We start from the raw sequence: 27,712 nt of genomic DNA, 5'->3' as shown, positions 1-27,712 counted from the left end.
AGGCCCCTGTCCCAGAAAGCAGACACAGCGCAGGGCATCGTCAGGGTCCCACTTCAGCCACTTCTCCAGTGCTGCCAGTACCAGGTGAGGCTCTATGGGACCTGCCAAGCATTACTGTGGCCATCCCCACATGGCAGGCACACAGAAGGGGAACTGGCATGGGTGGGGGGCTCCAGCACCCCACTGGCATCATCTGCTTCACCAAGAAAGCCAGTGAAATAAAATAACAGTGAATATTTTATTGAACATTGTTTTAATACCATATCAAAACACCTTGACTAATGAAGGAAGCTCCCCCCAAGCTCTGAACTCTTTTTTTCCCCCGGTTTTTTTTTAATATATAAATACAGAAAGGTTTCCCGCAGGGGCACGGCCACCGGCAGGGGAGGTCTCACCAACGAAAACGTGCCCGCCGCGCCAGGAGAGGACAGGGATGGGCAAGGGGGGTCACTGCCGTGAAATGACACCATCTTGGCACCTCCAGCAAAGCCACCCCTGTGACTAGGGGTGGCTGGGGGCATCTGGGGGGCCATTGGGGCCTTCCCCATACCCTCCTCAAAAGGGCCCAACTCAAAGCCGATGGAAAAGAAAGAGGGGAGGCGGTTTTGGCAAGAGGAGCCCGGCGAGGGGGCACAGGAGGGGCGGCGGGGATGCTGCAGCTCTCCAGTCTCTGAGTGGTTATAGCTGAGTTAAAGAGTGACCAGTCTGTAAACATCACCGGGGCAGGGAAGCTCAAATTGAAGAACACGCCAGTCAACACGAAGCTTCAGTTGTGGTTTGTTGTTTGGTGGTTTTTTTTGTCCATTTTCTCTTTTTTTCTTCTTTTTTTTTTCTTTTTCCTTTTTTTTTCTCATTGTAAACACTTGAAAGACGGACCCCTGCGACTCAGCAGGGGGGAGCAGTGGCCCCGCTCCCGGCGTGGGGCAGAGTCCCCATCTCAACACTGCCGGGGCCGGGGTGGAGATCTCCAAAAGGGAGATGGGAGAGAGGAGGAATTTCCCGTTTAGTCAGTGCAAAAAAACCGAGCAGAGCCCCCGGGCGAGTCCGGGTGGGAGGTGGGGGGGTTGCCGGTGAGAAATGCCGCGTGCTCCGTTTGGCCGGCTGTCCCCCGGCAGCTTTCCCCTTTCGCTTCGGGGAGAAAAGCCAAACATCATGGCAGGGTTTCGGCCGAGGGCGTCCCCGGGGCCTCCCTGGCAGGCAGAGCTCTCCTGGTGACCAGCAGCTGTGGAGGGGAGAGCAGGTCGCTCCGCTTTTCTCAACACTGTAGTCTCCTGGATGTTTCTTTTTGTTTTAAGTCTTTTAAATTAAAAAAATAAACCAAACCAAAACAAAAAGCAGAAAAACAACAGAACAAATAAAAATAATAAAATAAAATAAAAACTGCGCCGTTGTCCCAAGTGGATTCAAGTTTCTGGGTTTTATTTTTGTCTTCTTGAGGAATTTAAAGTCAGCCCAAAACTCCAGGCGGGGCGAGGGGGACGGGGAGAGGAGGTACAGCAGGTATAGCAAGGTGCCCTGCAAAGGCAGAGAGAGACCGTCCCGGGTGAGGAGCAGGAGCCCTGGCTGTCATGTCCCACCCTCTTCCATGCCATCCTCCACTTCCAGCCTTGGATTTAAACCCAGCATGGGATTATCCCTTCCGAGCAGCCCTCCACAGGCTCACCTTAGAAGTCAGCAAGCACGCTCGGCGGGTCAATCAGAAGGATGCTCTGGGCAAGATCTGTTCACTTCAAACCATGAGTCTATACAGCTGCAAGAGGAGAGCACGTTATCACCATGCTGCTGAGCCTCAGGTGTCCCCACCTGTCCCCTTGCTACCTGCCTGGCTGTCCCCTCATGTACCTTTTGTGATAAATGCAGAGGCAGGGCAGCCTGGCTATCGTGTCCCCCTGCAGCAGCTCCTCCAGGCAGATCACGCACTCGCCAGCGTCCTTGGTCAGCACGTCATCTGGGAGGGGAGGACAGGGCAGCAGTGAGATGGGGACCACCACAGCATTCTCCTCCTTGGGATGGAGGGGAGCCCAGGGTCACGGCTGCGGGGGCAGCTGGAATGGGATGGGATGGAATGGCAACAGTGCTGGAAAACACTGGCAGTAGGCTCATGTAGAGGCACAGGGGGGACATGGGTCTGGGGCATCTGGAGCGAACACAGCCCCTACCCCTGGCTTCCAAAAAAATCACCAGCCAGTACAGGGTGAGCATCACTCCCACACTAGTGGTCAGGAGAGAGGTGGGAGATGCCAGGGCTCAGCCTCATGAGCTGCCCTGCAGCAAGGAGGGGAGGAAGGCAATGACCGTTTGGGGGGCAGCCCAGGAGGACATGCACCAGCAGGGCTCTCTCTGGCACAGAGGGGAGGGGGCCCCCTCGGGATAGGGGGCTGTGTTACAAAGGAACCCGAAAGCAAAAGCAGCAGGCTTGAGCCATGACAGGGGAGCAGAGTGGAGCAGCACCATCCTGCTGCAGCACAGCCCTCGGTGGGAAGCCCAGCCATGCTGCCTGCCTGCAGCAAATCTCTTCAGCCTGCCCAGAGCCATCCCAGGGTGGCAGGAAGCCGTGTCCCCCACACAGCCTGGTCCTTACCGTTGTAGGAGAGGCGAGGTTTGCTCAGACACATGATAAAGTGCATTTCCATCTCGTCAGAAGCCACAGATTTGGAGCAAATGGGGCACTTGAAACCTGGAAGGAGAGCAGAGAGACAAGCCCTTAGTGAAGGCAGGAGTCGTCCACCCTGCATCCCAGGGAATCCCTGGGGCCGTGGTGGGGCACGGCAGCGGGCAGCCCCTCACCTGCTGCCTGCATGGTGACCCTCACCCCACACAGCACCCACTGGGCACCCACTCATCCTGTGCCGGTCACCAGCAGCCGCCAGCGTGGGGGACAGCCACAGAACAGGGGACAGCTGACGAGCTGGTGCGCTGGCCGTCCCTGTGCCCGCCGTGCAGAGGGCACACAGAGTGTGCCAAGACAGTGCACACGTGGCCATCAGCTGCTGCCAGGCCTTAAAGGGCGAGCAGCAGCCTAGGGCACGCAGCACCCAGCTTCTGGCAGTGCATGGGCACGTCCCTGTGCCTGGACAGCGCTGTCCCTGCTGCCAGAGCTCAGCACCACGTGGCTGAGCCAGAAAAGCTGCAAGAAAGGGATTTTTTCCTATGGCTGCAGCAGGGGACTGGCAGATCAGAGCCTCAAACACAAACGGGTGCTTTGCCCAGCTTTCCACAGGAGTGGAGTGGGTGCTTACCCCTCCAGCCTGCCTCCTCAGAAGTAGAGGGACACTGCAGGCTGATGAGCCAGCTTGACCTTGGCCCCACCTGGTGATTTGGGTTCTTGGATGAAACTGGATGGGATGACCGGATCTGCTCTGTGACCTTGCTTGGGGTGATGCCAGGGTGTCACATCAGTGTCATCACCTGCTTGAGCCATGCAGACCACCACAGCATTGTCCCCTGCCCCACTGAGTGAGCCTGCCCCAAATGCAGTTTGTAAGCCCCAAACTCCCAAGGAGCAGAACCCCAAGCAGCCCTGTAGGTCACCCATCTGGATGCATCCCCGCCCTTCCACTGCAGCCAGCTCGAGGCCATGTGGTTTGTCACTGCCCGGCAGAGCAGCACAGCTGGAGCCGAACACGCGCGTGCCACCACCACGGGTTTGCACCAGAATATCCAGCAATTCCCTGCCTGCAGAGAGGGAGAGGGTAATTTAAGGATCTGCCTTCTAAAAGCAGATCAGGTTTGACTGCAGTGCTGCTCAAGAGCTTTCTTCATATATATGCGAAGGCTGCTCAGGAACGAAAAGAAAAAGAATGTACACAAATTATCTAAGGATGAATCAGGTTCTTGTTTGCCACCACGAGGATGTGGACAGGGCATTTTTTTTTTTTGTTTCTTGTAAGGGAGAAAGTACAGGGTGGCTTTAAGGAGAGGCAGCTCAGACCTCTACTGTACAAACAGCCCCTGTAACTTCTCAACACCCCAGTGCTTATTAGCAGCAGTGATAAATACAGTTTACTTCCCAGGTCCTTGGATCCTGACCCTCCAGAGTGTAGTTATTTCCCAGGAGGGTGCAGCAAGGATGAGTACCATGGATGGTATGGAAATGGCTCTAAAAGGACCTGCTAAAGGAATGAGCCCTCAAGCCCAGGGATCCTTCCAGTGGGGTGTCCTGCTGGTCTGCAGCATTGCCATGCTGGGAACACATCCCTGTCCCAGCCTGGGGACACAGGGTCTCTGCTCTGAGTCCAGCCCCAATCGCACCAAGCCCCAGGCGATAGGACAGTGCCGCAGCCAGGGCCTCGTGGGCAGCAGCACCGATCTGCCTTCTTCTCTCTCCAGCCTAATTTTACTCCTGACCAATTTATACCTTGTGGCAGCTGTGCCCATTAGCTGAAGTAGCTGGTTTTTTCCTCCTCCCAAGTGTTTACCCGCCCGGTGTATTTATAGAGTGGATAGCTCGGGTAGCCTCCCAGCCTGCCTGCTGCAAGACCCAACTGGCCTCCCCTTGCCAGACACCCTCCCGGTGCCCCACTGCCCTGGCAGCCCGCCTGTCCCCGTCCCCTCCTGAAGCGGATGGGCTGCCAGCGCCACAGGCACCGGTCCCCACCGGGGGAGCTCTGGGCACTGCTTTCCAGCAGCAAGTCCCTGGAATGGCTGTGAAGGGCTCCCTTTGGAAAAGGCATTTTGTCTGCAAACTCTGTGTCAGGGCACGGCATTTGTAGAGGTTCAGTACTGTTCCCTGTGCTGTGTGTGGGCAGACCTCATTTCCTCCGGTCCCCCCTTTTCTGTGCCAATGTGTTATTTTAAACAGCTGTCCCAGATCTGCCAGCTCCGGCAGCACCTGAAGGGATCCTATGAGACGTGCAACCAACGTAAAGGGAAAAGGCCCCAGATGAAACTGCCTGGTCTGTGGCTGCCAGGGCACGGCTGCCAGCAAAGCAGCAGGGCCAGGAAAAGAGCAGGGTCCTTTGCGGGCTCCAGCGAGCGGCTGTTGCTGTATCTCCAGGCCTCTTTGCTAGCTGGGATAGCTTTAGCATGGTTATAAATAGCCAGCATGAACACTCCTCATTGCTCCTCACTGCTCCCTGGGCAGCTGGCTGGGGCACCGGGACTCCTGACACTGCCACAGCCCCGTGGCAAGGACGTGGGGACACTGGGCAGACAGAGGGGCCAGGCTCAAGCCCCAGCATGTATGTGGCATCCCCCAGCCAGACAGGTCTGGGGGCTGAGCCAAGTGCAGGAGCACACACACACTTTTCTGGCTCTGCATTTCACAAGATGGAGGGGCAAAAAAAGGAAAGATGAATATGCAGTTGCATAAATTCCCAAGTCTGAGCAGGAGTGAGGAGCTGGTGTGGAAAGGCCCCCAGGGCGGGGGGCTGCCCTACACCCCAGCTGTCGGCACAAATACTTGACATTGCAAAAGCAACTGCTTGTGTTTCCCTTCATGGCAGGCACAGGAGCCCACCACCAGTGGGAAAGGGGAGGCAGAGGTGAACTCCCTCACCCCTTCTCCAGGTGACCTTTGGGTGAAGGTGATAGGCAGAGAGCCAGTGAGGCCAGGGGGCAGCCAGCACCAAACAGTGGCAGGCACCAAGCCCGGTGCCTTGGAACATCCCTTCAGAGTTCAGGCAGGAGCCTGTCCCGAGGATGAAAGAGCTGCTCTCCACATGGTCAGCCCCCTCCAGGCCATGGTATTTTCCACATTCCCCGAAATCCCCGTTAATTTATCCTGCCTAAGCTGCCAGCCGGAGCAACGCAGGAGATTACATTTTGACAGCTGCTCATGGAAAATTCAGCTCCCTCCCTCCTCCTCAAGCCCTTTCCGTCCTCCTCCCACACGCTTAAAAAAAAAAGAGAAGGGCCCAGCTATTCCTCTTTGCCAGGGCCTCCCACACCCATGGGGAGGCCCAGGGGTTGCTCCAGGGAAAGGCCATGGACACTTCCTCCCCTCCAAGGCACCTGGTGCAGCTGGTGATGCTCCTGCCCATGGCACATTAAACCTGAAGCTGGCACTGTCACCTCATGCAGAAATGTGTGGGCAGCTGCCAGCTCCCAACAAGAATAAGTGAAGAAGAGGAGGGTGCTGCAGGAAGGAGGCTGGCCTGGAAAGACAGGTTCAGGTCAAGACCTGGACTATTGTACCTTGCAGGAGACTTAGAGAAAGCCAAGGGCTTTCCAGGGCTGTGAGACACAGGCTGGCAGGTGATCTATTCTCTCCAATGGCTTGGTCTAGAAACCAGGAGCAAGTGGTGCTGGTGCTCTCCAGGGGTACTACCCTCTGAGTATTTTTAGGAAGGGTACATGGTTAATTTTAGAGAGTTGGGCAAAGTAGAGCTGGGAACCTCTGAAAATCTCCACCCAGTCCTATGAATGCTGAAAAAAGCCTGGTGGTTAACCCTCACAGTGCCAAAAGCACTGCCACAGAACTGCAAGGAATTCAGTGATGGTGGGAGGATTGAGACACCTTTCCAACCTACTTCTAAGTATCCCAAACAAAGCCAATTCTGGAGCTGGGGTAGGAAATTCCCATCATTTGTGTCTACTGAGCACTACAACAGGGTCAACCACAACATGTCCTGCGAGTGGAAGTGGCTGCTCCCCTCAGAGGTGGGTGAGACCATGTCCACAGGAGCTGCAAGCCTGTCCCAGATCCCAGGGAAAGGTATGTGCCACATCTACTTTCACCTGCCAAACCCTCCTCCTGCTGGCTGTGCCTCCAGGCAGATTGCCAGCAGGCGACAGCACCATCAGGAGTAGCCCTGGCAGTAGGACACCCTGGCTCTGTTACTGGCAGGTGGCTGAAACGGGGAGCAGCAGCTTTTCTGCTGCACAGCACCTCCAGCAGTGAGGGAGACACCGGTGGGGATGGCTCTGAAGGCAAGAGGAAGCAGCAGCCCAGGCACAACACCAGCAACTGACCCCATAGAGCATTCACTAACAGGATCCCGGGTTGCCCAGTCTCCCAGTACTGCCATGGGATAAACCAGGAGCCCTGTGAGTGGGAGCAGGAATGCAAACTCCCAAAACATGCCTACCACAGGAGCAATCCCTTCTCTGGTGCCCAGCCACCCCACAGGACACCTGGAGAACCAGGGAGTTTGGGTAAGCTCCAGACTGCCTAATGATCATGGAAGATTTGGAAACCTCAGCTGCACAGCCTGTCTCTGTGTCTCTAGAGAGAATCCTGGGCTCCCAGCCAAGGGAACTGGCTTATACCAGGTGAGGATGCATCCAAACATGAGATAAAACCAGGGAATATTCAGTCCAAGCATGCAGTCCTGGTGCCTCCTACTTGCTGAGTAAACCATGAGCATCCCACCTTCCACCATGGCTTCCCTAACAATGCCAGCTGAGCCAGCAGCAGGTGGAAGCTTGGAATGCATGGATCATCTTGGAAAAACTATGACTAGTGATTGAAGAGGAGGGAAAGACTGAAGGACCAGTTGATCAGCCTGAAGCATGTGGGGTTGGGTGAGGCAAAGGAGTTCCAAGTCCTCTCCTTCCCTTGAGGGGCCCTTGAGAGCTCCATCACAGCCCCAGGATGGAAGAAGGGATCAGGGAGGAGATGTCCTCCAAGACTGTCAGCTGAGTGAAGGAAATCTGAAGAGCCAAGATATTCAGACCCAACATCTAGAAAATAAATTCCCTATGCATTTAAAGCAGCCTCATTTTTTTAAAGCGACAGTCACAGAGCAGCACATGGAGATGCTCCAGCATCACTGGAGATAGCACATGGATACCCAGAGCACCTCTCCAGCACTGGGGCACAACAGAGACCTGGCAGCTGAGGACTCCATGAGTATCCCCTCACCAGTGGAAGCCCACCATGGAAGTGATGCTCTACCAGCCTCAGCAATGCAGTCCAGTGATGCTGCAGGAGGCAGCATCAAGTGCCTGCAGGCCAGGGCACCCAGCAGAACCAGGCCAGAATCCACTTCCCCCTGCAGAAGGAAATGGCATCAGCTGCATGGGCAGAGGCAGGAGCCAAGGTCCAAGGCAGCCCTGCTGCCCTGGCAGGACTCAAGGCACAGGGTGAACTCTACAATGGTGCTGGGCTATTGTGCAGCACAAGGGCTGACACCAGCAGGGACACGTAGGCAGGAAGGAGTAAAGCACTTAAGCTGCCTCATTTGCCAGCTTTGAAAAAGCAAGCGTCCTTCCTCCTGATTCAAGGCTGCAGAGAGGTGGGAGAGCATAAAGGATGGGTCCAAGGTGGAAATAAGATATCCCACCTTCCTGGGGATGGAAGGGAGGCAGGGCTGGGGGATGCCAGTGAACCAGCCCCAGGTGATCAGCCAAACAGGGGATTGTGGCTTGGATGGGACATCTTTGGATGGCAGTGCTTGGAAAGAAACTTGACTATTTCTGTTGCCTTGGCAGAGGGATGGTCTTGCTCCACCATTTCCTTGCTGATTGAGTCAGTTCAGCTTGCTGAGAAGGGAGAAAAAAATTGTCTATAAGCAGCACCCCAAAAAGAAGCTACTTCTGTGCAAGGCCAGGTTTCTCAAGGTGTAAGTAAAGCTGTCCCTGGTGTGCAGTAACTCCTGGTGAAGTCCCCATGTGGCAGGTGTCTGCTGCCAGGTCAGTCACACACCAGCCAAGGGTGGCAGGGATGTGCCATGGAACACAAAGCTGGCTGAGGGTAGCACCATCCTAATGCTCAAGGCACTGTGTTTTGGAGACACCTCTGTCCACTCCCACCTGACTCAAGCCACAAAGAGGAGATGTAGCAGCAAGGACGAAGCATTAGTGCTTCAGGTGGGATGTAGGGAAGCCACTGGGGTCAGAGAGATGCAGGACACAGAGCAGACGGGCTGGGTGGCACCACGTTACAGAAGCCCAAGGCTAGCTTGCTGCAAGCCAGGAGGCAGAGCTATTTTTTTTTAGCCAGTTGGGCTCTTATGGAGGTGGTGGGGGAGGATAGGAAGAAGGAGAACAGATTGCAATTCTGGGGCTGAGGAAAGCTGGAGAGTTGGAAAGGAGCAGAAGACATGGGAGAGGGAACCCCACAGAAACATTTGCTCCAGAGTACCCAAAGCTATCAATTCTCAACAGATGGACGCACCAAAGCCTTACAAAACACCTCCAGCACAGCCCACAGACACTGAGATGCAGGAGGGCAAAGAGGCCTGGTTAGATGATCACAGAATCTCCAGTCATCAAGTACCCTCCTTGCCTGTCATTGTTTGAATATTGCTCCTTCCATGGTTGTAATTGCAATTTTTGAACAGAAGTACTTATACTAAGGCAGAAATCATCTCCCTCCTATAGCTCAGGCTATACTGCAGGATCAGTTCCCCCAGACCTGGATGAAAAAGGCAACTTCTCAGGGTCACCCTGTCTTCTGGCAAGTCCTAGTTTACTGCAGAAACACTCCCCCAGCTGCTGGGAACAGGTTTCATAAGGAAGAATGTGTAGCCCAAAGCTAATTTTAGCATCACAGAGAAGAGCAAAGTTAAGCAGAGGGGTCCTGGGTGATAGCCCAGCAAAGGCATTAACACCTCCAACTCCTGCTGTCAGGCTGCAGGGCTCAGATTTACCAAATTATAAGCTTATCCAGGGCTCCTGCTAGTCACAAAACAGGTCTGGGGCCATCTCAAGGCTCAGGAGAACTGCAGGGATGCTCTGGTGCTGCCTCCACACCTCTCAAGGTGAATTTGAGCTCAGGTGCTCAAATTCACCGCCCAGAGAAGACAATGATCCTGCAGTCACACCTGGGAATTTCCAAAAGGTTTGCCTGAATGCCTGTTTTTTTCCTCCCACATAGTTCTCATGGGAAGGAGGAGGCCCAGCCAAAGCCCTGCTGTGGGCAGCAATCATCTGCAAGATGCACAGAGCCAGCAGGGTAATGAGGGGGTCCCAGGCGCTGAAATGAAGGAGCACAAGGGATCCTCTGGCAGTACAGTGGGATGAAGCAATTTGGAAATCAGAGCAGGAAGGGACAGAGTTTGGCACTTTGGCTTGGCAAGGGCTGGGAGGGAGCAGCGAGGCAACGTCACGCGGGGACTGGTGGGGTGAGTCATTTCTGACTAAGACATCCGCTGGGGAGGCACCCACGGAGTCCCCACTGCCAGGCTCCAGCACTGAGGAGCTGCCAGAGGAATTCCCGCTTTTGGAAAGGTTGAAACACCAAAGCCTGACCTGAGCCACTCCCAAACAGAGCCGGATCTGACCCCATGGGGTGATTTGCTTCCTGACCCCAGGGTTTTTCCAAAGCAGAAAACTTGTGCTTTGATACTGCTGAGGCTCCATCACGCCTCAACTTCAGATGATCTCTTGGGAGGATGATGGGACATTCCACAGGCACATGATGACATGCCCTGGCTTTGTGATGCTGGGAGTATGGCCAAGCACTTCAACACTGAAGAGTACCCACGTACCTCTTCCTGCCAGGAAGTGATCCCAAACACCTCCTGGGACACCTCCTCCCCAGGCATTCCACAGCAGCACTGCACAAAGAGCATGGTGGAGGCTGCCTTTGTGCCTGGGCCATGGTGGCAGGATCACTGAGACAAACTGTTCTTCATCTGTGCAACACTGCCAACCCTTGGGGTGCGTGGAAAGGATGACAAGTTGCTTTTTGGGGTAGAGAAAGGGCAGTTTTTATGTAGTGGGCAGCAATCGGAGCATAAAAGATACACAGAGCTGCACCCACAAGCAGTGCATGGTTGGGAAACACTTGAGGCCAGTTCACAGTGGTTATTTCCTCAGAAAGACAAAAAAAATTGAAATTTTTCCACAACTGGGAAAAAAAAAAAATCTTAGTGAGGAGCATGCTGCAGAGAAGCCCTGACCTCACCTGCCCCTCACGTGGTAGGAAGGGCTGCATGGCACAGAGCATCTCCCTGCTCCCCAGGAGGGACTGTGATTGCTGAGGGCTAGTCAGGACAACAGGAAAAAGCAGGTGCAAAGCTGGGGGGTGATCACTCTTCTCTGTTGTACATGGTGCAGAAGGAGAGGGATTCTCCACAGCACCAAGCTGCCTGGCCAGGCAGCATGAGCACCCCTTTGGCAGCCAAAGGCTAGGGATTTGGGAGGAAGATCTATGCTGAAGATGGGGATACACCACTCCAGAGCTTCCTGGCTGCCTTTGCAGCATGGAGGCAGCTGGCAGACAGAGCCAGCTTTCTGCAGCTCCAGGAGCCCTCTGAAACACAAGGCACAGCATCTCAGAGGAATGAGTCCCTTGGAGAGTGGCAGGGTCTGCCCACGCTGGATCCTGCTGGAGGAGGCAGGAGGGGCCACACTGTGCCACGGGCAGGAATAACCTTGTCCAGGTGTCCCACCTTCTCTGTCCCATTGCTTCAACATGTGCCAACATCCAACATGAAAAGGGCTCCTTCTGAGGAAGGAGACAGTGGAGCTGCAGATGATAAAAATCTCAGCTGTGGAATTTGCCGTTCTCCCTTCCCCATCACAAAAGCCAACACCCAGAAGAGCAGAGTGTAACCCCGCTTCCAGAGCTGGGCAGGGCCTTGTGAAGCATCATCCTCCCATGAAACATTCACCCAGGACTAGGTGCAGAGTGCCACCTATTTTGTACCTGTCTACAAAGAGCAAAAAGAAATCAAAGGCATCTAAAAACCCCCTCAGAAGGGTAAGATCCAGGCAAATAGCAGACTTCAAGGGCTATGAAATCAGGGGTGCAATAAGTAAGCAAATGGACGTGAGTTTCAAAGCAGCAAGATCTGATCAGAGATAACCTGAAATGCCAAGGCAACCAAGGCAGGGTACTCAGCCTCAGCCCATCCTGCTCAGCACCAGCTTAACAGAGGGTTGGCCCCAAAACTGATCTCAGCCCATACTTACTTGACCTCTCTGCAGACAGTAATTTAAGCCACCTGCCTAGAGCTAACCCCCACTCCTTTTCCCTGGCTACAGATGTACAGGCCTTGAATGCATGGATTGAACAGTGGATCCAATTCCCCTGCAGCACTTCTGACAAAATGTAGCTCCATCGTCTTGTAGGAAGAGCTCCCAAATGAATTACTGCAATTACCCTGGCTGCAGGAGAAACTGCAGGTTTTCCCCTCACTGGTGACAAAGACTTCTCCAAAAATCAATCCCCCAAACGCCCACCACCCCAAGCTGTAATGCAACCATCCAGGATGTGAAGAGCAGAGTCCCCAGCACCACCCTCAAATCACTGAGCTGTGATCAGAGAAGCTCACAGCCATGGTGAAAATCAGGGGAAGAAGGAAGAAAGCCATCTTTTGAATCAGCAACAGGCAAAGAGGCACAGAGGACATGGAAATGTAAGTGGCCTCATCCTGGAAGGAAATAAAATGCTGGGCAGGGATGTGGGACAGGGTCAGCATCACTCAGTTCTCCTGCCTGACTGCTGCTTTCCCCCTCTTGTGTTGCAGGCAGCTGGCCTCTAAAAATACCCACTGTTGTCACGCCGTCCTGCCTGCTTGGGCCAGGAAACAGCTCTGAGCAGCTTTCAGTTCCATTCTTCATCTGCACTGCTGTGCTTCCCTCACCAGGATCTGCCCCAGCCCCTCTTCTGTGCCTGGCAGGTGACTGTGTCTCAGGAACTACAACCATAACTTGACACAGACTCAATGAGCCAAGGGTGCTAACTGGGAATATACAACCCAGGGGAATTTTTACTAGGGTTGCTAAAACTAGCAAAAAGGTAAATATTTCCACAGCATCTCTGCTTCTCTACAAAGACTGTTCCAAGGTGCACAGTCTAGTTTCATGCCACTTATGGCAGCCCCACAGCCACGAGTGTGCATGAGCACAGGGAGTCACAAATTTCCCAAGCTCATTCAGCCCATGACACCACAACTATCCCAAGGTCAACCTGGCGCTGATGCTGGCCAGCTCTGGTCTACAGGGGAGGGGAGAGAAGAGCCAGCCTCACCTCAAGGGAGCAGTACAGCCTCTCTCCAGTGGTGAAGTACCATCCCCACTGGCAAGATACACCCTGGATGGAACATCCCCAACTGCCCACAGACCCGGCGCTGGGTCTGAGTGATGCATCTGCTCAGGCTCAGGTGGTGGCACATGGCACAAACCTGGCAGCATGGAGGCATAGGGACCACCACCACAGGGAGCACCAATGTATCAAGCACCATGCCAGCAGCACCAAAACCAGCCATGAAGATCTGCCTGCTGCTTCTCTTCCACCTTCCTCAAATCCCAGATTGTACAGACCTGCCATGGGCTGGAAAGTTAAACTGTGACAAGAGAGAAGGAGCCCCTGTCCCGCACCACAGGCACTCCCCTCCCCTGCCTGCAGCCCAGCAGGGCAGGAAACCTGCCAGCAGCTGGGCTCTGCCCACGGGAAATGCTGTGCAGCAGCACGAGAAGAGGCCCCAGGCAGCAGAGCTTCCTGAAGCTGCACTGCCAACAGCCTCCCATGAAAAAGCAAAAGCATTCAGCCAGGCAGCACCTGCAAGGGACAGCAGGAGCACCCCTGGGGGGTACCTCAAGCCCCTAGTGGGTTCACCCACACCTGAAACCTGCCTGGTAGAACTGCTGCAGGGAAGACATTTAAGGCCCAGCTTTAACGACTCTTGCTCTATCTGAAATTTAAAAATTGGTGTCTCTACAGAGGGAGGCTTATTGCACCCCAATGTACAGCCAGGCCAAAGCAGGTGGGCAAAGTGCTCTGCATCAGAGCCTGCTGCTTTACAGCATCACTTGGCTGCTCATGCACATCATTCCCAAGCCCTTATGATTTCAGTTTTCAAGGGAAGCAGGAGAAAGCCAGGTCACATTTACTCAAAACCAAGTACTCAGCACATCTGAGGTTTTGGTTACCAGCAGCAGATGCCACAAAATGCCCCTTGTGGTTGCCCACTGTCTGCTTGGGGCACCACAAGGCTGGTCCCTGCAAAGGGAATTTATCTGAAGAGCCCTTTGCTGCCTGTCTGATCTGTCACATGAGAGATTATATCGGAGGGAGGGAAAAAAGCTTTTTTCTTTCTCCTCCTCCGAAGTGGGCTTTTCTCCCTCCCTGCGCTTCTCTTGAAATTAATTTTCAGCATTTAGCAGCATTTTCCCATGACTCTGCGCGGCTGCCTTGGCCAAGTGCCAGCCTGATACTGCTCCTCCACCAAAGATGTCTGTATCTGATTGATCCTCCGGCCACTGAACGAGAGAAAGAGGAGAGAGAAGCCTTAATAGCACATTAATAAATAAGAGAAGCCTTTACGGTTATTCCAGTCACCGGAACAAACATCTCAGCAAAACAAACCAGCATGGGATAAACTTACGTCACAGGCTGGGAAGACAATCCTGGCTGGGAAGTGGGTCAGCCCAGGAGCACGAGAGCATCTTTCTCAGCATCTCTAGAAGATACACGTGTGGAAGAGGGAGAGGGCACCCACCTACCCTATGCTGATTTATGCACAGGTTTATAGAGGAGAGAGCCCAGTTAATGTGCACAGGAATTAGTGTCGCGTTCCTGAGGAAAGCAGTCGGGATTTCAGAGGACACTGGGGAGGCAAGGCAGTACAGAGACAGCCTGTGCTCACTCTTGCTGCGGAGACTGAAGATAACTGCCGCCACCGCTGGCTTCTCACGCACAACGCCAACGTTGATGCACTTAAACTTCATCTCCAGCTCTGGTGTGCATTAAAACTGCCTTTGAGTCTCCTGTCTTCAGGTGCTTAGCACTCTGCTCTTCCAAGGTAGCCGCTGCCTTTTCCCCCTGTCCCAGGTGGATGCTGCCCTGGCAGCTGGCTCAGAGGAGGCAGAAGCAGAAAAGCATCCCTGCCAGACCTGGAGAGCCCAACATCTGAACATCACCAGTGTGGGGAGTCATCAGGACCGTTTCTGCATCCGCTTCCCAAATGATCCACAGGTCTGGCAACGATGCAGGTGCTTGATCTGGCTGTCAGACAGCAACCAGCACCAAACCCACAAAAAGATGGTTTGAGGACAGTCATCTCTGGAAATTTCCACTAGCAAAAATAGATTCAGAATGGCAAGTTTGTGTAGACCTTGCGGTGCCCTTCCCCTGGCCTATCTCCTGGAAGTGGGGAGGGAAACACATATGATGTCTGCATGTTGAAAACTTCACAGATTCAGTTGGAAGGGAACTACAAGGATCATCAAGTCCAACTCCTGGCGCTGAACAGGACAATCCCAGGAATCACACCAAATGTCTGAGAGCCTTGTCCAAACACTTCCTGAACTCTGTCAGATTTGGTGCTGAGACCACTTCCCTGGGGAGCCCTCCAGTGCCAAACAACACTCTGGGTGAAAACCCTTTTCCTAACATCCTATGTAAACCTCCCTTAGCACAGCCTCATGATGTTCCCTTGGATCCTGTCACTGATCATAGCAGAGATTGGTACTGTCCCTCTGTTGTCCCTCCTGTGGAAGCTGCAGCCCATGATGAGCTCTGTACTCAGTCTCTTCTCCAGGTGGAAAAAGCCAAGTGACCTCAGCTCCTCATGGCTTTCACTCTAGACTCTTCACTATCTTCATGTCCCTCCTCTGGATGCTCTCTAACAGCTTTACATCTTCTTGTATTGTGACACCTAAATCTGCACACTGGACACACAGCAGTGGCCACACAGTGCAGAGCAGGACGCTCACCTCCCTTGACTGGCTGGCAGTGCTGTGCCTGATACACCATGGGACATGGTGGGGGCCCATTTTGGCTGCCAGAACACACTGGTGACAAGTTGGTGGCAGGACACTCAGGGCTGAGAGAAGCTAACTAGCAAGGTAGAATTCAGCCTTCTCATTCTGGTACAGAGATTGCAATGGCAGAACTATCTGAGGAGCAAAGACTGCCAGGCACCTGTGAGAAAAGGCTCAGGACTCAAAGATGTCAGAGCACAGCAAAGGGTCACCACAGACAGACCTCTTCCCAGTTTGCAGAGACCGAGGCTGCCCAACACAGGTCTTCACACACACCTTCAGCTCACCCTCCAACAAACAACCCCTATTCCCACCCTGTTTCTCTGGAGCCAGATTGAAGAACACTTCCAGTTTTTTTTTTTTTCTCTCAAACTGTGCCTGGTGAAGGACTCAGCCCAGCACCCTGGCTGCCATCTCTGCACTAAAAACCTTCCCATCTTCCTCAGGTTGAGCCCTCCTGCTCCAGGAAAGTGCTGCTGAGAACACAGCAGCTCACTTGGCAAAGAAGGCCTCCTGACACCAGCACCCAGGACAAACAGCTTGCTTTGTTAGGGCACAGAAAGCCTGTGACATTCCTGGTAGTACTGCACAGGAGGATGAGCCAGGCATTTTCTTGGGCTAGCCAGCAAACAAGGAGATATGGATTTATTAGAGCTTCAAACACTCAAGGGCTTTGGGTGATGAGTGGGATTTCCAGATAAACTTTAAGCTACTTACAGCCTCTGCAAACTCCCTTAGATCCTCTGATGAAGATGAATAACATGAGATATACTAAGAGAACCACACAAAGCTGGAGACATGAAGCACTAAAACACACATCTCCCTTTTCTCCCTTCTTCCCACTAGCCTTGGCTTTACAGAGAAGTTCTAATAGTCATAAATCTACAGAGGCAGAGTCAAGTGCTACAGGCAAACTCCAAAGTTGTGCAAGACATGTAATTTTCCACTCATGGAGGCCAGGAAGTGGATCTCAGAAACTCTGGGCAGACAGGGAAATCCCAGAGCAGTTTCAGGTGGTGTTGGAACAGTTGTGATTATGGTGGGCATGCCTTGGGAAAATCCCCATCAGGAAACAGGACTCACCCACAGAGGTACTGTCCACTCAAAGGGAGGGACAAGCTCCACCATAAAGGTCAGAGCTCCTTGCCTACCTCATTTGGAAGATACATGGAGGCTTCACTTTTCACAACAGCAGCAGCTCTCCTGCCCTCATCCTGGGACAGGCTAGTGGCCATCAGGATCTAACTGCTCCTGGCATCCCAGCAGCCATATTGGAGCCCAGAGGGATTCAGCAGTGGGCTCTTCTCACTGACCATTCCCATGCACAGCACCTTACAGTGATGCTGCAGCATCCACTGGCCTTGGGGACTACTTTACAACCTTCCTCTGCACACACCTCCCAGCACAATCCTCCTCTCTTCCTCACCAGGCACACCTAGCTCTTCTGCTGGCCTTCAACTGTAGAGAGGGAAAGGAGTGACACCAAGCAGGGAAGAGAGCTCATCTGGCCCCAGTCACTCCTGAAGGTCCCTGCTGAGGGGCCTGATGAGCTGGAGAGGCACAGAAACTCTGCCCTGCAGATACAGGGAGCAGCAAGGCGCCAGGACTATCTGTGTGCTCTCGTTATCACAGGCATGTTGCTACAACAACAGCACCTTATCACTGCCCTCAAGTCAGAGCTCCTCACTGTCCCACTGAGAACTCCACAGAGCTTAGGCTGCACTTTGAGGTCCCAACTCATCCCTCAAACCCAAATGCTCCCAAAAAAACCATGAATGCAATCTGCATGTAGAGAACGGCACCGTCCTGGTCTCCAGAAAGGGACAGGCAGGGCAAGAATCCACTCTCCAACCCTGTTATCCACAGAGTTTGGGGGGCTCCGCTCCTCTCCTCTCCTTGGTATTAGAGCAGCTCAGGCAGATCCTAGAGATCCCCAGGGCGTGCTTCATCCTGGGTGGGTTTGGTACTTCAGTAGGTTCCCTCATCCCCACCCTCAAGTCATCCTTCAAAGGAAGCAGGGACAGTCACGCGCAGCAATGTCAAAGCTCCTCTCCATTTACCAGAGCACTGCTGCTTCAGCACTTTCCAGTGGCTAATGGAGTGGCTCAGCACCATGAGAGGAGCAGGTCGATGGGGAGGCAGGGGGGAAGACACAAGTAGCTCCTGACTGCCCTGATGGAGGTTAACCAGCTGCAATGGGAGATTATCAGGAATTTCAGCAATCTTGTGGTGGCTTACTTCCCCCCTTCCCTGCAGTCTCCAAATCCTTCATTAACTTCTTACACTAAGAGAGGAAGAGTGCAAAAGTTAAATGAGCTCTGACAAGTTTTCAGAAGGGTCTTTAAGCATCCTCCACTCCTTTTGCTATTAATTAGCAATGAGGAAGAACCACCACCGGGAGAGGCTTCGGCACAGACCGAGCAGCTCTTGCTGCTGCCTGTGCACGCTTCAGCTCAGCTCAAATGCTCTCAGAGGGCCCCAAAAGAGACACCAGAGAAACCCAGTTCTTGCAGCACTTCCCACAGTTCACGCTGCAATCTTTCAAGGGCACCGTGTTTAACTTAGCAGCACTGCACTAAGTTGCTCAAGTGTCTGAAAAACAGCTTACTCCATTTTGCAGCTGGTTTATTTTTCTGAACAGGTTTTTGCCTCTCAGCATTGTAGTTTAAAATGTAACTGATACTCTCAGACCAACCACTTTGAGCTGCAGGGTGTTTCTGTAATGAGACCCTCCTCACTCCAGCACCAGGCGCAGCAGAAGCCCCCATGGCACTCATTCCCACAGAGGCTTGTGGAATACCTGGAAGGATGCTGTGCCTCCACCCCTCTCTGTGTTTAAGAACCAGAGCAGAAGCAGCACAGTCTGTGCAAGGTCACAGAGCAAGAAAGTTTGCAGGAGCGCTTGGTCTCAACTCCAGTGCCACATGCCAGCCCTCTCCATCTGCCAGGGAGGATGGCAAGCGCCTGGCTCATCCGATCAATAGGAATCAGACCTGGGGCATTCTGCCACTGAGGATGCAATGCAAGACACACAGCTTCAATCTAATAGACAAGAGCAGCCTCTGGAGACTGGGCAAAGGAAAAATATCCTAAGATTTTTTTTTTTCCAAGAAGTAGGAAAATGGGCCCCATGAGACTCTTCTTGCACTTTGTTCTTATCCACTGCTTCAGTCTCAGGCCTTCCTGAAAATGAGGCATTGTCCCAAGGCATATTATGAAATTCCCAGACCACGTCACACAAGGAGAACACAGCATTTGCGAGGGGGACGGGTGGGAGAGAAATCCCAGACTATTCCAGGAAATGCAAGGAGACATCCCTGAAATGACTTCCCCCTCCAGCCAGGAGGGGAAGGGAGGACCTCCCACCTCGCTCCCTGTACCCAGCCAAAACTAGGTCAGTGACACAGCCCTGCTTGCAGCCAGAGCTCCTCTCCAGACACCAGGACACATGGAAGAGTCCAGCCAGGAGGGTGAAGGGGGTAACCTTGCCCCTTCCCATAGCCTTGACACGTTTCCTGCAAGAGAGCCCAGCTGGCCCCTCAGCCCTGTTAAAGAGGCAGGCAGTTCCTCCTCTGCTTCCTCCTCAGCACCACAACACTGCCAGCTGGCTTGAAAGAGAAAACCCACTTTAGCCTTTCCCTGGCCCTTTATCAGACAAAACAAAGGAAAAAATAAAGATCCCCACACCTTGCTTTCAAAGGCTTCTTCTGCTTCTTTTCCAGTTTCTACTGCTGGGAACTACTACACATGACTGGCAACCCTCAAACACCTTCAGAAGAGACACAAGGTGCTCAGCCTGATTGCAAAACCCAAGGTCTTAAGCTACAGCACCCTCAAGACCAGTATCTCCCAAGTCAAGGGGGGGTGGAGTGGGGGGTGCCACATCCACTGCTTCATATCCTTGAGCCAAAACACCTCCCTTCTAGAAAGCCTCCTCCCTTCACAGCCCCTTCCTCCCTTGACCTTGACACAGATGCCAGCTCCAGCACTCACCCACCTGTCTGTGCCGGGGAGGGGATGGGGATGAGGGTCCAAGAGGGGGGGCAGCTCCCCCTTCCCGGGTGAACCGCGCCCACCGCCGCCCCCGGGCACCCACGGAGGGAGGGGAAGGCAGGGGAAGGCTCCGGGGAGCCGGAACTCACCGCTGTGCGAGCTGAACCACCGCGGTGCGATGTGAAGGGGCAGCGCGTCGGCCAGCGAGGCCCTGGCGCCCAGGTACAGCATCCCGTCTCTATGGTGACCGCCTCCCGTCTCCTGGAAACCGTTGCCATGGGCGTACGTGGAGTCGGAGCCGGGACCGCCGCCGCCGCCGCCCGGGGCCCGCTCGGCCTCCCCCGCCGCCCGTGCCGCCGCCGCGTACAGCCCGAAGGGGACGGCTCCGGCCGCCGCCGGGTCCATGCCCATCCCGGCCACCGAGCTGACGGAGCGGCTGCGCAGCCCCATCGCGCCGCCGCCGCCGCCCGCCCGGTAATGGCCGAAGGGGGGCGGCCCCCCCCCTCCTCCGGGGGGCGGCCCGGCGCTGTCCTCCGTCGACACCCGCGGGAAGGGGCCCCGCGAACGGGTCGCCGTGCTCTGCTTGCCCCCCATGTGGGCGCCGCCGGGCCGGAGGGAGCCGAGCGACAGCCCCCCGCGGGGAACGGGGCCGCGCCGCCCCCGCTGGGAGGCGAGAGGGGGCGGAAGGAAGCGGGGGGGCACGGGGAGCTACGGGCGAAAACCCATCCCCGCCCCAGGCATCCTCCCCCCTCCGGGCCCGCAGGGGCGAGGGCGCCCCGAGTCCGCCGCCGCCGCCGCCGTCACCCCCGGCGGAGGCCGCCGAGGGCCCCGGGGCCGCGGAGCGGGGAGGGAGCGGCGGGGGAGGGGGGGGTGGACGCCGGCAGGGTCGCTCCGCCCGCCTCGCTGGTGCCCGGGGCGCGGCCGGGAGCCGGGCGCGGATCAGCTGCGGCCCATGGGCGGCGGGGGCGGCGGGGGCGGCGCGCCCCGCTCCGCTGCGCTGGGCACGGCCTCGCTGCGCCCGCCGTCTGGTGCTGGGCGCCGCGCCGGAGACAATAGCGGCCGGCAGCACGCATGCTCCCGCCCCCGGCCCCCCCGGCCCGCCCGGCCCGCCGCCCTTAACCCCTGCACCGCCGCCGCCGCCCGGCGCTGCGCTCGCCACCACCGCGGGACGCGGAGGAGCCGCCGCACCGACGAGCGGGCGCTGCCCCACGGAACACAACCCGAGACCCACGCCAGGCACACATCTTGTTCTGCAGCGGGGCTAAGACCATCCGCGGGCCTCCGCGGCCAGAGTCCCTCCGGAGAGGCCGGGCCCGCACGGGAATCGCCCTCGGGCCGTGGGACCTCACCGAGCTCCCCGGGACTCGCTGCCCCAGTTCACCGGGCCGGGGGCGGGTAGGGGGTGGTGAGCGGCGGGACTACATCTCCCAGCAGTCCCCGCACGGCGCCCCACAGTGTGCAGCCGCCGCGCAACTCCGCCGGGGCGGCCCAAGATGGCGGCGCGCTGGAGCAGCGAGAATGTGGTGGTGGAGTTCCGCGACGCCCAGGGCGGGGGGCCCGGGGGCTGCCGCATCACCGCGCCGCGGGGGCAGCCCCCGGCCGGCCCGTGACGAGCGGAGCGGGGGGAGGTCCTGGCCCGGGAGGGCTCGGCGGCCCCGCGGGGTCTTTCGGCGGCGATGGCCGGGGCTGAGGCGGTCTGGAGTCGTTTGCGCGGAGATAACGCCTTAATTCACGGGGCACTTAATTTCTAAACTTAATTAGGTCTTGTATTTTTTTAAGAAATACATTTTTAGGCCTAATATGCGATATTGCCACTTCCCACACGTCTTGCATCATTTCCTTTTGCCGGAGGTGCTCAAGGCCAGCGTGGATGGGGCCCAGAGCAACCTGGTCTAGTGAAAAACGTCTGCGAATGGCAGGGGTTGGAACGCGATGAGCTGTAAGGTCTCTTCCAACACAAACCTTTCTATGATGTTTCTTTCTAGGTGTTTCCCGGAGACTGTTACTGATACTGTCTCACTGCCAAATAAATGACTGAGTGTTGCTCGATTAAAATAAAAAGTGGGTTATATTTTTTTGTAAATAGCAAAAAGGTCAGCTTGTGGTTTTGAAGCTGATGGTGACAGTAGAACTCTGCTCAGAGTTTGCTCACGTGCTGTTGTAGAAGTTGTTCTTACATCCTTGGAAGTGTTCGTGGCTAGACTGGACAGGGCTTGGAGCCACCTAGTGAAGGTGTCCATGCCCATGACAGGGGTTAGGGACAAGATGATCTTTAAGGTGTCTTCCAACGCAAGCCATTCTAGGATTCTGTTCTAAGAAACATGGGGGTTTAAAGGTGTTGGCAATAGCTTAACAAAGCTGAATACAGTGGGTGAACTATGAACTACTTCAGCAGGAAACCTAGAAAGATTTTTAAAAAATATGTCTGGAAGCTCTCTTGTCTCATTTGTCCTCTTGTGCTGGAGCAGTAACAGCTCTACCTTCACCATTTCAAACCGAGGCATTGAATCCTGAGTGCTGCATCCAGCCTACCCTCTGTAAGCTCACAAAGCTTTTCACTTTTGTACCTCAAAAGCTTTGTATTAGCTTTTCTCCCAGAAGCATTAAAGCAGCCTTATCTGCTACTGAGGATTTGCCCTCGAGAAACCAGTCATGAGATACGAGGGTACATCTTCCTACATCACAGGTTCACGTTGCATCTGGCTCAGGAGATAGGAGGCCTCATGACTTTATTGCTTACTCATAACGTCTGGTGTGTGGGAGCAGAAGGGACAGGTGTTGCTATCCCCTGCTGCAGCTGTTGGTTTCAGTGTCACTCCTGCACTGGCACAAACCTTGGCAGAGGGTGAACGCGGGGGTTTCGGTCACTTTGCTTTACTCTGGTGTGATCTTCCTGGAGCTGTTCTGACCTGCCTTCTGTCCCATATGAAACCAGAGAACAACTGTGGCTGGGGCTGCCAGACTGCTGCTTCAGGCTAAACTCATCTATATATTTATGTCTGAGATTTTTTTAGGAGTCTGCAGGAACATTTTTGCAGGTGGGAAACCTGAGCTTGAGAAATTGGAGCACCTTGGCTGAAATCATCCAGTGCCAGTCTTGAGCTCTGCATGTAGGCCACACAATCTCCAAAGTCTCTACCCTAAAAACAACCTGAATGGAAAAAAGAATCAAAAGAGCGGGCAGGTGTTACGTTTATAACCAGTACACCTCTGCAAGCACTGCAGTTGTCTTTGTCATCAAATGCTGGACATGCTGGAGTGTGTCATGAGAAAACTACAGCACCTGCCCTGCACCACATCAGAAAATCATTGTGCTTTGGGGCCTGTGCTACCTACAAGTGTCATTTTTCTGTACAAGGTGACAGAGGTGGCAGTCTGTGTACTCTTCTGATTGAAACAAGACCCACAGGCCCTTCTTGGGCTGTTTGCACTATCAAAAGGACAGTAAAACTCAGCCAGTGCTGATATAGAACCATTTGTAGCAACTCAGTATGTGGATGGGAGGTTAGGTATGCAGGGAACTGGTATTGCTTGTTATGAGTTTGCAGCTCTTGAAAAACAGCATAGCTGTGTCAAATTGGGTTGGTGTGTTACCTTTCAGGTGGAGAGTGGAGCTAAATTGAAACTACTGAAAGTTCAGACATGAAAAGGAGTTTTCCTTGGCTTGCCTAGCAGAAATCAAGTGAAATGCCAAAGTAGTTGCTTGAAGTCTGAGAAGATGCTGCCTGGGCTGTAGGTTCAGAGCAGGTTCTCAAATGTGCAGTGCTCCTGCTGTGCTTACTCATGTCATTGTTATTCCTGAACAGCAGTTCTAGCTATCCATAGTGTTGTTTTAGGATAAAAACTGCTTTCAGGTTGGTTCGTTCAGTTTCAACTCCCCCCTTTCTGGAAGGCTGTGCTGTAAAGACTGACATATGATTATACCAAGCACATTAAATGACAGCTGTTTGGTTTTTTCCCTGTGCCTAGATAAGACTCTTGTATCATAGGGAACTGTTTGTTGCTATAAAACAACTTGTGACCCATCAGAGTAGCAGCCTGACATGTGAAACGTTTTATTTCATTCTGATTGTTCTTTACATTTTATGATGTTTGGTGCCTGGAAGAAAACAGTTTACCAGTGTTCATCATTGAAAACAATTTGTAAGGATTTATGAAATCCTGGTGCCAACACTAGAAAAAATAAACTTGTGTATGAAATTATCAGTCACTTTAAATTGGCATGTTTTTTTTTCTGTCTTGAGGAAAGATGGCCCCAACTGTAGGAAATATGTCTCCTGACTAGCTCTTCATCACATGAGAAAGCTCTGATTACTGTAGTGGCTTTAGTGATCCTCATTTTAATTTCTCAGAAGAAAAATGTGTACCATCTGGGAAAAGTTATTACTTCTGTTGATTTGTTTGTTTGTTTGGTTGTTTTTTTGGGGTTTTTATAGATGCAGTAACCTACTTTTTTGCAGGTTTTGTTCTGTGCTTTGCAAGGTGCTGTGGAGTCTAGAAAGCTGGAATTATTTGTTTATCATTTAGAGGTCTTTAAACTAGCTGCTTATTTACAGCATTAGATTTAGGACTAGGGAAACCTTGCCAGAAAATTACTGCCTAGGAAAAAGTACTGAAAGGGGGTTGTTCCTGGAACAGTAAAAGTGGTGAAATGGGGTTTGGTTTACCATGAGCTCCTGTTGAAACTCTGCAGGCAGCTTGAGCTATTTGCCATGTGGTCTCTAGAGAAGAATGGGTCCGTGATGCTGTTTTTCCCCTTACTTGGGGTATTTGCAAGGAGGGGATGGGCCCTGGCTGAAAAAGCTCATTTTTGATTATCCATCATTTGTGATGGGTATTCTGTTGTCAGATCTGACTGAAATTGAGTGGGATTTCTGTGTTGTCTGTCAGGTTTTAGTGATGCTTGTAAGTAGTAACTGTGGGACATCTGAAGTCTCGTTACATCCATGCTGAGAGCGCTTAAAATCCTGAACAGCATCAGGAGATACATCCTGAGCCTTCAGAGAGGCAGCTTTGAAGATGACAGCAGTTAGTGTGAAGAATGTGGGGCATATTCTGATTTTGTACTGTGAGTGCTCAAAACCCTATTGAAGTCATATCTATGTTTATGGGCTGAACTGTTCAGCTTTTCAAGTAAAATTTTCCTTTATTCTTTTGGCATTTAAACAAGATGGTCAGCCAGTTCATTCTGCACAAAAAGAGGGGGACACAATATCCACACAGTCCTTCTCTAATTTTTTTTTTTTTCCTAATGGCCTTTAAGTTATCTCATAGCCTTCTTTACAAGCAATGCCAAAGTAAATTCTGATGCCTCTTGGCCATCTCTCATTTTTGGAGACCAGCCATACACAAATGGTTGCACTTCTATCTCCCAGTACATATATAATTAAATCTGGCCTTGCAATGAAAGAGAGAGACTGAGAAAGTTCCTGAGCAGGAGTAGAGGCTGATTAATACAGATTATTAGAGACTGCTGATTGAAAGGCTGCAGCTGTGATTGCCATAGCAGGAAGAAGGGAGCAAGGTCTTAGTGCTCATGATGTTGTCTGCCAGGTTTTGTCTTCAGTTAATGCTACAAAGATGTTTCTGTGGGCTGTCCTGCATCCCAAAATCAAACACTATGCCCATTGCCCCTCTGTACTTTAAGGGGATGTTACTTTCCTGAACTCCTCCCTAAAGCCATGAGTTTTGACTGAGCAGCTGAGCTGACAGGTATTATTTGGTTTTGTTCTGTGTTTTTCTTTAACAGGCAACTGCGATGTCCGTGGATTGCTTGGGACAGCGTGCTGTACTCTCAGGGTGAGTGTGACGGTCCCTGTGAAGTGACAGTCATTTCCACAAGCCAGACCAGCAACCTTCAGGCTGACCTCAGCTGGAGGGTTGATGGATTGTTTCAGAAAGGTGCAGCTGAATTCTATTCAAGGCTTAATGGAACCGATTCTGGGTCATGTTCCCAATGGGGTTCAGAATGGAGAGACAGCAACAAGAGCACAATAAAATACTGGTGTGGCTTTCCTCGTAAATTCTTTCCCAAATCTCCATATGGGAGATGGGGCATCATGAGGTACTACTTGGATTGTCTTGAAATATGGATTAGATTATTTCTTAACAAAATTTTCCCCAAATATTCCCATGGGGCTCTCTGACCTGCTTCTCTGCTGGTTCAGTGTGGGATGATACTCATAAAACACAGTAGGTGCCACAGACTTCTAAGTTGCCCAAGTTTTCAGGAGAGCTTGGTCTTATGTACCCACCTCCAGGGCAAGTCTTCAATCAGCTCAGCAGTGCCTTTCCAGCTCCTGCATTTTAGTACTAACAGCTATTCCTGTCCCCCTGTCAGTGACACAATTGCCACACCAATTAGGATGTTCATTTCAGAATCATGTGAGTGTAGCTGATCTTTGGTCAGCCTTCAAGTAGCCAAGTCCTTTGGTACAGCTCGAACCCGTGCTTGCTTCCATGTAAACCCTTAGTCTGGCAGCGCTGCACAGGAATAACAGGAGGAATAACAGGAGTGCTCAGAGAACCTGTATGGTCACTTTGCAGCTGAGAGATGATGCTCATATGGTTAATTATGTAGGGTTCATTATGTTTTGATGCTGGTCTTCCATAGCGTTCAGCTGGCACACAATTATTTCTGGGCAGTTTGTTTTGCTTGTGAGATGAATCACACAGGATGATACCTTGCTTTGTGGGGAATTGGCCACATCCAGCTGGATGTATGAGCTCAGGTTTGCCATCATGCAGAATTATTTCTGCTGCATGTAGAGTTAGCTCAGGTAAGTAATGGAACCAAATCTGTGCAGGACTGTGTCCATCCACGTTAACAAGCTGCTGCAGCTGAGCATCAGCTCTGTGCAGGTGTTTTTGTACTGTCGGTGGAACCAAGCCGTCAAACTGGTGTGGAAAGAAGCACCCACGTAGAATCATCTTTGTCAAGGCTCATTAACTCTTGCTCAGAGCAAGATATCCAGGCTGAAGCTGTTGCATTGCACTCCCAGGCCTGTGCCACTTAGGCTCTGCTGCTGCAGTATTAGGCCTGCAAAGCATATTTGAATGTGTTTGCACCATTTCCCAGCACTTCCTTTTGTATCCAAGTTATCTGGGTTTTTCTGTGGTGTATGCTATCTGTTACATTTGAAGATCCTGTTTACTTTCACTGTGTCTTGTCTTTGTTGGGGGGGGGGATTGTGTTTTTTTGTAAAGTCAATTTTGAATATGTAGTCAAATGTAGCATTTTCAGAAACAGTGTTTTCACTTGTCTTGTGAAATGCTTCTCCTCTTTTGGTTCTTGTGCCTCTAGATACAAGGCTGTGAGCTCCATGTGAGCTTGGGGTTGTGAGATGCAGCCCCTTTGTGTCTGTGTGTCTTGCAGTCGCCGTTTCCTCTACATTGTCAACCTGGATGCGCCAAATGAGGGTCACCGGAAGATCTCCCGGCAGAGCAAGTGGGACATTGGGGCGGTGCAGTGGAACCCCCACGACAGCTACGCCTACTACTTTGCAGCTTCGGTAAGTTTACTCATTTAAAAGCTGTAACTCATCGACTTCTCTGGTATTTCTTTCATGGGTGAGCCTCTGCAGAACTGGAAGAACTGTGTGGAGCTGGCACAGACATGGTTCTGCAAGTCACATTGCAAGATCAAGGCCTAACTCTGATTTACTGCCAGCGAGTTGTTCAGCTTGATGGCTTTCAGTTATTGGGCAGTCAGGGTTGAATCTAGTTTTGCTTTCTTGTCATTTACAAAACACTTTGCCAAATAAATCAAGCATCCAAATGGTCCTTTCCTGGAGTAAAGTGCTCTCTTTCTGATTTCCGGTCTGAGATTTGTGCACTTCTTGAATTTCTTTGCTCTGTGCTGTTTTGTTTTCACCTCTCTGTCTTGCTGCTTGGCTGTGGTGCACCAGGCAGTCTGTAAATCACACATGTCAATACTGGCTTGCAGCCTGGGGTTTGCAGCTGGGCATGGACTGGATCAGTGAGGAGTTTCATGGGGCAGTGGGCTGGGCTGAAGAAGCAGTAATGGCTGTGTGAGACCAAGTGCAGTTTTTGGACTGTGGCAGCACTGTGCAATTGGCATCAGCCAGGTGCAGACTGTTCCCAGGGTGAGCTGCCTTTTCTG

General features: G+C 52.9%; 2 protein-coding genes across 5 annotated transcripts in view; one reads left to right on the top strand and one right to left on the bottom strand.

The window, feature by feature from the left end:
- Positions 1 to 219: 219 nt before the first annotated feature.
- Positions 220 to 20,351, bottom strand: ZNRF1 (zinc and ring finger 1). Of its 2 annotated transcripts, none has more exons than XM_014255562.2 (5): positions 19,740 to 20,351; positions 2,582 to 2,677; positions 1,843 to 1,948; positions 1,664 to 1,750; positions 220 to 1,296 (listed from the first exon to the last, which is right to left on the bottom strand). In XM_014255562.2, the coding sequence occupies exons 1-4, from the start codon at positions 20,182 to 20,184 to the stop codon at positions 1,693 to 1,695; spliced, it is 705 nt and encodes a 234-aa protein (XP_014111037.2). In that variant the 5' UTR covers positions 20,185 to 20,351; the 3' UTR covers positions 220 to 1,296; positions 1,664 to 1,692. The 2 variants fall into 2 exon arrangements, with proteins under 2 accessions (XP_014111037.2, XP_005526363.2); XM_005526306.3 differs by having other exon boundaries at positions 220 to 1,515; positions 19,740 to 20,348.
- A 374-nt stretch (positions 20,352 to 20,725) lies between these two features.
- Positions 20,726 to 27,712, top strand: part of WDR59 (WD repeat domain 59) — a 49,034-nt gene continuing 42,047 nt past the window's right edge. For 2 of the 3 annotated variants that reach the window (XM_088062333.1, XM_088062332.1), the window contains exons 1-3: positions 20,726 to 21,138; positions 25,341 to 25,389; positions 26,966 to 27,101. In XM_088062333.1, coding sequence (XP_087918459.1) covers positions 21,084 to 21,138; positions 25,341 to 25,389; positions 26,966 to 27,101 — 240 coding nt within the window. In that variant the 5' untranslated portion in view covers positions 20,726 to 21,083. Of the gene's footprint in view, positions 21,139 to 21,165; positions 24,659 to 25,339; positions 25,390 to 26,965; positions 27,102 to 27,712 lie in introns of those variants that run through there. The other variant, XM_088062334.1, reaches the window with a different exon arrangement.

The sequence above is a fragment of the Pseudopodoces humilis genome, chromosome 14 (genome assembly GCF_049639895.1).
Source record: "Pseudopodoces humilis isolate 2021_Gansu_Grassland_sample_001 chromosome 14, ASM4963989v1, whole genome shotgun sequence".
In the NCBI taxonomy this organism is placed as follows: Eukaryota; Metazoa; Chordata; class Aves; order Passeriformes; family Paridae; genus Pseudopodoces; species Pseudopodoces humilis.
The sequence above is the reverse complement of the archived record's forward strand: the minus strand, read 5'-3'. Positions and strand labels throughout refer to the sequence as shown.